Below are 10,404 nucleotides of genomic sequence, written 5' to 3' on the forward strand. Positions count from 1 at the left end.
GTGCCTGGGAATGGTGGATCCAGCCCTGGCTGGAATACGGAGCAGGGACAGGGAGCAGGGAACTGACTAAGAGAGAAAGGGAAAAAAAACAACCACCAAAGTTTCTTTACAAGTTTTGAATTTCACATTATCACGTAGTAACCATTTTGCTAAATACAAGCATGTTTTCAGTCACATACAGACAGCTAAATACAGCATTATTTTCACATTTCGTTACAGTGCATAACAAAGCGAGGACAGTGTAAAGTATGCTTTTATTCTGGAGGTTCTGAGCAAGTTCAGTTTAACATGCAGATTGTTTTTAACATGTGGTAGAGACCACAGAAAGTTAGCTTTTGCTTTTTTTTTTCCTCTTTTTGTCCTAGAGTATAAGAGCTCCTGACCTTTAGCCTGTGAGAGGTATCACCACCTGATTTCTCTAAGTCCCTCTAAGTCAAAGCATTAAAACCAGTTGTTAGAAAAGAATTCTTAGCATATCCAATAAGTTCTTCATCTTAGAAAAAACATTCCAAATTTTGTACAGATGAATCTACATTTCCTATATTTTAATAAGCTGTCTAGAAAATGCAAGGAATTAGAAAAAGATGTAGATAATGATTTCTCTATCATTTAATATAACAATTTATTAACTCTAAATAGTTAAGACTGTGTACATTTTCTTCTGTACTGTTCCTCTTTAGAATTACAACACTTCTGTATTTAAATTGAAGATTTACTCTGAAGGCCAGCATGCACTTACTGGCTTAGGCTTTCTGGAATTTCTCCCTGGGAGCAGTAATGGGGAATATCCAAAACCCATTGAATAAAATATTGTCTGTCTCATGAAAAGTTGATGTTTCCCCTCTGGCCAGGCTCTCACACAGGGAATTACAGAATTTGACTATTGCTAAAATGTCTGATCCAACTCCCAACTGCCCCTCTTGTCACGCTCTGGCTCTGTGCCCTTGGGGGCTCAGCCAGACACCCCAGACACACACCTAGTGTCCAGCTGGCCCCTGAAAAGCTGAAGCAGCTGCTAGGTGGACTTTCCATGCAGGGAACAAAGAAAATGACCCTTTGGTACTGTCTGTCCCTGCCTTTGTGAAATGCAACTGACTGAGCTGGTCTGAGCAAACCCCACACTGCCCTGGCAGCTGCCCAGTTCTTGGGGTGCTCCCTGCACCCACCTCTGCTCACCCAGAAACAGATTTTGTAAAGGGCATACTTTTTCTTTTTAATCTTCAGGGCACTCAACCCAACCACAAGTGCCTGGCATTCACTGGCCTTCAGCAGGAGGTGTTGGATGCTCTCACAGCCCATTCCAGCAGTGCCAAGCTCACCAAGCAGTGCCAGGCCACTGCCACCCCCTTCCTGCCATTTGCTCCCTGTGCCCTCCCAGCAGGTGCAGCCATGCAGCTCCCCTGCAGAGCCCAGGAACTGAAAGTGTTCCTAGAACACCACAAACAAAAGTGTTCAGGGTTTGGGTTGCTGGGTTGGGCTTGCTGTGGGTTTGGGTTTTTTTTACAGCTTTGATACGGAAACCGCAGGTTTTTTCTTACTGCAGACCTGCCCATGTGCTGCTGCAGGCTGTGAGAATGGGTTCAGAAGGAGAAACAGCCTGAACTCAACAGCAATCAACACCTGTATTTCTGTAGATGGGGCAGATTAAAAAGCTGGAACAAATATTTTCTTTTTCTCTACTCATAGGCCAAAAATAAACACTAGATGCTTCCTGTGGCTTTTACCTAATCCCCCCTCCTGCCCATTGCAGTTTGGTGTATAAAGCTTTCAAACACAAGTAAAAAAGTCACTATAGTTTTGTTTGCTCACTTTCAATAGGCTGAAGTTTCCTAATTTGCTACAGGAGCACAGTCACCCCATTGCACTTCAAAAGCTTGGGTTAAAATTTGGCAGAAGCAAAGCTTTTAAGTGGTGAATGGCATTCCCAGAAAACATCCACCTACATACAGCTTTTGTGACACAGCTGCCATCCCATGATGGCCAGCCTGAGATGGATCCTCTTTTGTCAAACTAAAACATGGAGGAAAACAATTTTTACTCTTGAGTGTGTCTTGAGGCTTTCCTTTCCACCTGCTCAGACACTCCTGCTGTGTGTTCCACCTTCCCAGTGCCAGTTCTCTTCCACAGAGGCCAAGACAGAAAATGACATTTTAACAGCAGAAAGTACCAATGGAAGCTGTTGCTTTCAATGCTATTTGATTTCTTTAAGAGCTGATCTCACCTTTTAGGATGTCTGATGCACCTGAGTTAAGCTTTTCAAGTTTTTTCTTTTGAGTTTCCTTTTTCCCTCCTTCCTTTCCATTCCTCCTTGTGACCTGGCTGGTAAGGTCAGCACAGAGCTGCTACTGAGACAGAAATGGAGTGTCCCACCTGGCTGCAATACCCAGCCTTAAGACATGACACCTGAGGACATGGTTCTCTCTTTATGCTCTTGATCACTTAATTCTGCTGGAAAGCCCTGAACTTGGGGTACTTTCAAGGTACTCACCCAGGCACTAAATGAGTAAAAATTGCATTGAATAATCTCTACTGCAGCAAGAGTTGCCACTTAGAGTCTTGGTTCCGCACAGCAAGAAAAATGCTGTTAAGGGAGAAATAATTTAAACTTTAATTACCAATCAAATAAGTACTGTTTTCCTCTTTAAACCCCACAAAATATTATTTTCTATTGAACTAGGTTCAAGAACATAAGAAAGAAAACTCAGAAGTGTGCATACCATGTCAGTAAACTTCTCCTGTGGAACTGACCTTATGAGGAAATGGTATCTGTGCTGCCTTTAGACCTTCCTGGAAAGAAAGAGCTCACACAAACCAAAATGTCCTCCTGCTTTCTCTCTGTCTGCCTGTTTGTCATATCCATCCTGTATCCATCCTGTGGCTCCAAAAGCCAGCAGGAAGCTATGGGTTTACTTAAAAGAGAACATGTACAGTACCCTGGCATGTACCAGCCCATTCAGCTCTGTATACCCTCTCCTGTGTTGTGCAGCCCCTCATTTCTGCTTCCTGTCTCCTTACAACATCCACATGCACCCTCACTCACTCTCCTTCAGGTTTGTAGCCCCCAGTTCTGAAAGGTTATTTGGAACAGAACATTTCTTTCCAGGGTCTGTCCTGGTGTCCAAAACAGCGTGGGAGGCTGTTCACAAGGGGAGTGTTGCTCTCCCTTCTGTCACACTGAGTTCACTTAGTAAAGAACGTTTGGTTAGTAGAGTTCATCACCACTCGCCTCTCTAGAGGAGCTCAGCACAAGCACCTTCTATCTGATTTCACCACTTCTTCTGAAGAGTGCACTACGTTTGGGACAAACCCGCTCTTTACCCCTTCCCATCCCTCCTGGATTGAGATGTCCCCCCTTTTCACCAGCTCGTATATATCACGAGTCAGATCAGTGAAGGCCTTCTCCACGTTAATGGCATCCCGAGCTGAGGTCTCAATGTACTTCATGCCATAGGCAGCAGCCAGTTTCTCCGCCTCGTGCCTGGTCACCTGCCGCTGTGTGTCAAGGTCACACTTGTGCCCTACCAGGACAAAGACGATCTGGTACGGCTGCACGTGCACCTTGGTCTCCTCCAGCCACTCGTGGACGTTCTGGAAAGACCTGCGGTTTGTAATGTCAAAGAGGAGGAGTCCTCCGACCGAGTTCCTGTAGTAGGCTCTGGTGATGGACCTGCAACCAAGGAGCCACAACAGTGTTAACTCACAGCTCTCTGAACACGTGTCCTTTAAGAAAGCAGCATTACCACCACCCTGCCCACCCTGCACTATACAGGGCAAGAGAAAGCCATTCAGGCAATGTCTTAGAACTTCCAGCTTGTGCTCTGTAGAGCTTGTCATTTAAAAGGAAAACTTATTTTGGCTTAAGGATTTCACGCTTGTGTAACTGCCCCACTGATTATGGCTCTCTTCAAAATCCCTCCACCATTTTATTCTCTCATGGATTTCTGTATGTCCCTGGCTGTTGACTCCCACCCCCCAACATGTCAGTTCTCTGGACACCTCATCTAACCCACGGGTTTAAAAGCACTGTGACAAATCAAAGGATTCAGTTGAAACCAAACACCCGCTCTCTGACAGCCACATAAACGCAGGAGGTCAGAGATCTGGAAAGGCTGACCATGGGCCTTTACCATGTACCCAGGACCCTGGGTAGGGACATTCACCCATCCCTACAGCTTCTTCCTCTACACAACTGGATTAAAGTGACATTGCAGTGACAGGGCACTGTTACTGATAGCGGCACTGACCAAGAAACAGCAAAACAATACAAGAGCTTCCAAGGAGAATCTGCACTAACACTGGTCATGGTCCTGCCAAATACTGACATTAGTCACCAAAAGACCCTGGAACTGCAGGCTGGAAAACGAAGCACATGTCTCACAGCTCTTCCGAGCCAGGCCAGCCCAAGGCAGCCAGAAGCAGCACAGGAAATCAGCAAACTCGGGGTGATGGAGCAAAGCTGAGGCCACAAGGCTAAGCAGAGCTACAGTTCAGTGACTGCTACACAAGGGGAAACCAAGAAGCTCATGAACAGAGGTGTTTCTGCAAGTCATGGATTCACTCTGAATCCAGAAGCAATGATCGATTTCAGTCCCTGGAGGAATTCACACTCAGGCCTGAACTTTCCTTGCTGGAGTAATACAAGCACTGCTGCATTTTTACCCTAGGACAGTCTTTTTTTGGCTATGCAAGACTGTTGTTAGGTGCCATTTGGTCCTGTAGTGTGTGTATCTGTCCAAATTGCCCCAAGAAAGGATGAGCTAGAGTTTTCAAGAATCGTTTTATCGACAAACGTAGTGATGGGTGAAAATGCACATGCAAAACTGAAGAAAGCCAGAAGCAGGGGAAAAAACATAGCTGGCAATGTTTGGATAATTTCTCCTCTCCAACTGTTTGGCTTAGGGACAATAGTCACTCTGCACATTTGGCACTGAGGGAATTAGATCTGCCTTTTGCTATCTGGCCAGCTGCAAAGAGATACTGGCACTCTGAATTCACCCCCACACTGTCACAGACATTTCTGCTTCTCCCTTGTGCTCTGTGCCATCAGCCCTGCCTCCTCCTGCCAGCAACAACAATGCCTCAGGTACTCCTGAAAGACATGATGGGATCTAAGCTGAATGCTGCTTCAAGGTAAAATCAGGTGAAGGTCTCAGTGCCTTTTTTTAAAGCCTTTTCTACACATATTTTGCTCTGCAGGAGGCAAAGCATATTGCCTTCAAGCTGCACATCCCTCCCCAGCTCCCTTCCAAGCTTTCTACCCTCCCTCCTCCTGCCACACACACTGATGCAGGGCAGTACAGGGACTTGCACCTGCTTTGGCCAAGTTTTAACACACAGTCTCTGTCTGGGAACTGTCCCCTGCTCTGTACCCACAGTGGGGACTCCTGCAGCCAGGGCCCACGCCTGTTTGCTCGAGTATTCCCCTTGAGCTGCTGGCTGGAAGGAAACAGCTCTTCTGTAGGTGGTGGGACAGCTCCAGGGAGTGAGGGCTGCACAGGCTTCTGCTTTTGCTGGCATTACACAACATCATGTTTCAGACAAGGGAACAGCAGTATCTGAGCAACAAGAGATGGGCAAAACCTGCTTGGTCCAGGAAGAATTGGACCCTGCCCTTCTACAGCTCCAAAGCAGCCTCAGCACTGCCCCAGGCAGCATGTTCTGGGGCCTGGTCTGGCAAAACAGAGTGGCACATGTTTAGCTGTAATTTAAGCCTTGACTGCACAGAAATTGCTACTAATTTATGGAGAGTGAAAGAGCTCACAACAGGGAGTCAGGAAGAGGAAAATTGTAAAACAGCTGCTGCTCAGAGAATGCCAAGGTGTTTTCAAAATAACTACAGTGGTTTTGTCCTCGTGGGGCAGCTGTTAAACTATGTAAAGCAGACCGAAAATGCTCAAATCTGAATATGGGGAGCTCATTTTTACAGATTTCCCTCTTAAGAAATTCCCTGTGCTTGACAAATGACAAAAAAAGTTTCAGGTTTCTGGAGAGTACCTGCTCCATTGTGCCTATGACAAGTCCAAGGGCTTTGGCTTATTCCAGTAACAGCTAATTCTTGTCTCTGGCCAAGAAACATTCCTTGTAGGAGGAGCCCAAGAGGTGTCTTCATGGGGCACAATTTGTCACAGGTCTAAGAGTGATTTGAAAGGGATAAACACAAACCAGATTTTACCTTATTTTTTTTTTCACATTTCAGAGTGCATCATAAAGGCCCCTGGGTTAGCTCCAGCTATTCACATTGGCAATTCAAGTCTGCACTTTGGCAAGGGCATTTCAAAGTTGCACAGTGGGGGTTTTTCACTGTCACTGACCATTGCTGCCCCTTGCACCCTTTGCAGGCTGCTGCCCACGGCAGCAGTGCAGCTGCCCTTGCTCTGAAGGTCACCTGCTCATGGTGCTGACAACCCGAGTGCTGGGCAGGGTCAGCCCCAGCACCGAGGGCAAGCAGCCTCCGGGGCCATGGACTCCCTAATGTGCAAAGGAAAGGAAATTGAAGCCATCCCACAGCTCCGGCTCCTCGCAGCAGCGGCAGAACAGGGGACAGCACTCAGGTGTGCTTGCTAGAGACCTCAGCCAGAGATCCAAAGCTGGAAGCTGATGCAACTGCAAGATGAAGCACCTCCTCTCTCAGCAGAATAAAGCAGCAGCTCCTTGCCTGCAAGGCATCAAGGCAGCAGAGGAAAATCCTGTCAGTGGATAAGGACCAACTACTGCACATCCTGGGCCAGATGCCAGGGCCACAGATGCGAGGGAAGGTGGTGAGAGGGGTGGGGTAGAGGAGTCTTCATCTACTGAATGAAACCAAAACATTCCTCAGGCGAGTCATTACAGCGCAGAAGGAGAAGCTCTGTGATGCTGCTCAGAGATGTGGAACACAGGAAGTGATCCCAAGGGAGCGGGATGGAGGGGCGGATCAGGGTTAAAGACACATGAAAAATACAAATAAACAGGAGGCCAGGAGCTGTGGGTACACTCACACACCTTCAAAACGAGCGCTGTGAGCAGCACATCTGAGCCCCTCTTTGGCTCGGCCGAGCCTGCTCCAACCAGGGCTGCTGTTTCTCCCGCACAGTCCTGCGGGAAACTTGGCACGGTCCCACATGCTGCCTCTATTTTACTTCATCGAGACTCGGTTACTGTTGCTTACGCTCCCAAATTGCCTGTGCCCGTGCAGCGCTCGGCGTGGCACTCTCCGAAAGCATCTGTCATCCCTGCACAGCCACAGCCACAGCCACAGCCACAGCCACAGCCAAAGCCTCGTCCCGACCTTTCCCTGTCCTACGGAGAGCTGAGCTCTGCTGTCGCAGCAGAGCACCAAAACGCGTGTTCCACTGCGTCTGGCGAGCCTCAGCCTCAGTGCTCGCCTGGGAAGCATCCTGGCCACTGCCTCCGCGCGGGGGGAAGCCGGGGCTCTCCCTGCCAGCAGCACCCGCTGAGGCAAGGACACTCCGGGCCGGCAAAGCGCGGGCCCAGCGCTGCCTCGGGCCTCGCGTCCCTCCCACGGCTCACACCTGCACAGCCCGCACACCTGCAGGCGGACACGGTCCCAGGGATGGGGGCAAGGATGCGGGGGGCACAAAAGGTGCCAATTTGACTCTTCTTTGTCTCATTTCCACCCGCCTCACCCGGCCGCGGGCCCCCCGCCCAAGCCGGGCCCGCAGCCCCCGGCCCCGCGCCGCGGGTCTCACCGGAACCGCTCCTGCCCGGCCGTGTCCCAGATCTGCAGCTTGATCCTCTTGCCAGGCTCGATCTCCACCAGCCTGGAGAAGAAATCCACGCCCACGGTGGGGTCGGAGATCTGGGCGAAGCGCCCCTCGGTGAAGCGGCGGATGAGGCAGGACTTGCCCACGGTGGAGTCGCCGATGACGATCAGGCGGAACTGGTAGAGCCAGATGGCCTCCATGCTGCTGCCGCCGGCCCCTCAGCGCCCGCCCGCCGCCGCGCCGCCCATGCCCGGCCCGCGGGCCCGGCGGCCGCGCCGCTCAGGCGGGGCCCATGGCGGGCGGCGCGGGCCCTGCGCGGCTCCGCTGCCCCGTCACCACCGCCGCATCCCGCCGAGCCCCCGCGCCGCGCCCCGCGCGGGCCCGGGCGCCCCTGGAGCCCGGCCGCGAGCTCTCCCCGCTGCCGCGAGAGCCGGAGAGCGGGATGCGGGATGAGGATGCGGGATGAGGATGCGGGGTGGGGATGCGGGCGCGGTGCGGGCGGCAGGCGCGGCCGGCGCGGTGCCGGTGCTGCAATGGCGGCCGCGCGGTACCGCACTGCCGGGAGGAGCCGCCAGCCCCGGAACGCGGCGGTGCGGGAGCCGCGCGGGGCGGGGCGGGGCGGGACCGCGCGGGGCGGCCGGCGAGCCCCGCCGAGCCGAGCGGGGCCGGAGGAGCTGTGCTGAGCCCGTGGCCCGTGGGGAGAGCTCATCCGCCTCGGCGCTCCGCCGAGGGAAAGCGGGAGACGAGCAAGGTGCGCAGCACCTTCATGTATTTTAAACCGAGACTCATTTCTGGAGAGATTCAGGCTCCTACTGCTGCACTGGGGGCTCCGCTCCCTTTGAAATCTGCCGGAGGAACCGAGTGCTCCTGGCGCTTCTGGAGCCTCTGCACCGCCCCAGGGTCACCTGCACCGCCCCAGCCTGTCTGGAAAGGGACCATGGAATGTATATAAAACCCAACAAGTACACATGCTCACACATACCTGTGTGTCTATATATATATATATATATATATAGTGTGTGTATATATACGATGTGTGTACGGTGTCAAAAATGACTAATTACAGACATTAAATACCCAGCAACTTCAATAGTTCAATACCACGAGCCTTACATCCGTTTTCCCTCACCTGGCTGGAGTGGGTTCCGGGCTCCGCAGGTGTTCAGGAGCCCGAGTGCCTGTGAGCATCTGAGGGTGCCAGCACAGACACCTCAGAGTGCCAGGCCCAGCTTTGCCAGCCTGTCCCGCACAGGGAGTGTCACAGCACACAGCCACTCTCCCCTGGCTCCGTGGGATGTGGCCGAGTTTGAACTCCTACTTTTAAATCTCTTGCCAGAGCAGAGTTTTGATCTCTGAAAGGGAAAGTTGGCATGTATATTATTCAAAACAGTGAGTGAAATGTCTGTATTCAGTCGGACACAGGAAGAATATTGACACTTTAAAAAAAAATTATTAATATGTTGGTAGGTTTTTTAAAAAATAAAGATTGTTTCATTAAATGCTCTCCTTCACAACCACTATTGAAATAAATGCATTGAGAGTGGCTGTTATATTCACTAGGTGCTCAGAAGAAGGACATTTATGTAGGCATGAGACAGTTAGCCACCATGTAAATTGGACTAGGACATTAGAGAGACCATTTCAAGTCTTGAAGAATAAATGGCAAGGAACTTTTTCAATATTCTTTGAAATATAATCTATTTATTAAAAAATAACAACCCCAAAAGATCCTACTTGAACGTACCTCAGAACAGGAAAGAAAATTGATGAAGCAATCTACACAGCAACAGCAACAGTGCTACAGAAAAATATTAAACCTATAAATCCAAGTTAGTGGTACATTAACCAGTGACTCATTGCCAGCGAGGCTTTGTGGGGATCTGGTGCACTTTACAGAATGATTTCTGAGTACTCCATGCCCATTAGTTGAAGCCCACGACCAATTGTGGTTTCACTGTTTTTCCCTCCTCCCCACGTGCTCGCACACACGGTTGCCCCATTCCCTTTCTTGCACAGGTCTGGCCGTGCTCGGGCAGGCACAGGGCTCTCAGCAGCACCCTGTGAGTCACCCCCCACAGCATCCCAGGAGCAGCTCGAGCCCCCTGACCATGGATGTTTCCTGGGGTGACCTTTGGCAAGGAGCAGCCAGAGCACCGTGGCTGGCAGGGCTGTGCGGAGCCCAGGAGAGCACCAAGGTGCCCAGCAGATCCTGCCGTGGCCAGAGGAACTCCTGAAGCATCAGGCACCTCTCTTCCCCAGCACATCAACTCACAGGACCCCGTGATGCAGATATTATGCTCATCCTCTGTGAACACATGCATAAAGATGCACACCCACTGCGTGACTAGGCAGCCACGGTATTAATTAGCAGCAATGAGAAGGCAGGAGCAAATGAGATCCTGGGAGAGCCTTTGTTCTGGTGCTGTTGTAGGAAATGGAAAATCTGGTGTCTGAGAGACAGTAACCCAGATCTGATGCAAAATGAGGTTTGTTGGCTGAGGTCAGGACGGCAGGTGCTGGTGAGACACCGTGAGAGTGTGTGCACTGATGGCAGCACTGGGCTGGTGGCAGCTCCAGACTGGGGACAGCCCTTCACTGCTCCTTCCCATGGCCCTGGGGGCAATTCCAGAGAAGCCCCTTCCCCTCAGAGCTGGGGAGAGCTGCCTGAGAAGCACAGGTGAGGCAGGGCTGATCCCAGAGC

At 50.9% G+C, this 10,404-nt stretch overlaps 1 protein-coding gene across 1 annotated transcript; it reads right to left on the reverse strand.

Annotated features, from left to right (window-relative positions):
• Nucleotides 1-101: 101 nt before the first annotated feature.
• RAB39B (RAB39B, member RAS oncogene family) lies at nucleotides 102-8,299 on the reverse strand. Its single transcript, XM_064426838.1, has 2 exons — nucleotides 7,689-8,299; nucleotides 102-3,667 (listed from the first exon to the last, which is right to left on the reverse strand). The coding sequence occupies exons 1-2, from the start codon at nucleotides 7,901-7,903 to the stop codon at nucleotides 3,241-3,243; spliced, it is 642 nt and encodes a 213-aa protein (XP_064282908.1). The 5' UTR covers nucleotides 7,904-8,299; the 3' UTR covers nucleotides 102-3,240.
• Between the last annotated feature and the right edge of the window lie 2,105 nt (nucleotides 8,300-10,404).

This window comes from Passer domesticus, chromosome 7 (assembly GCF_036417665.1).
Source record: "Passer domesticus isolate bPasDom1 chromosome 7, bPasDom1.hap1, whole genome shotgun sequence".
Classification (NCBI taxonomy): domain Eukaryota; kingdom Metazoa; phylum Chordata; class Aves; order Passeriformes; family Passeridae; genus Passer; species Passer domesticus.

What these genes read in the sequence shown, in the direction of transcription:
- RAB39B (XM_064426838.1), bottom strand. Translation starts at nt 7,903, where the DNA reads ATGGAGGCCATCTGGCTCTACCAGTTCCGCCTGATCGTCATCGGCGAC. An exon ending in GCCGGGCAGGAGCGGTTCCG is followed by an intron (nt 3,668 to 7,688) that starts GTGAGACCCGCG and finishes CCTTGGTTGCAG; the next exon opens with GTCCATCACCAGAGCCTACT.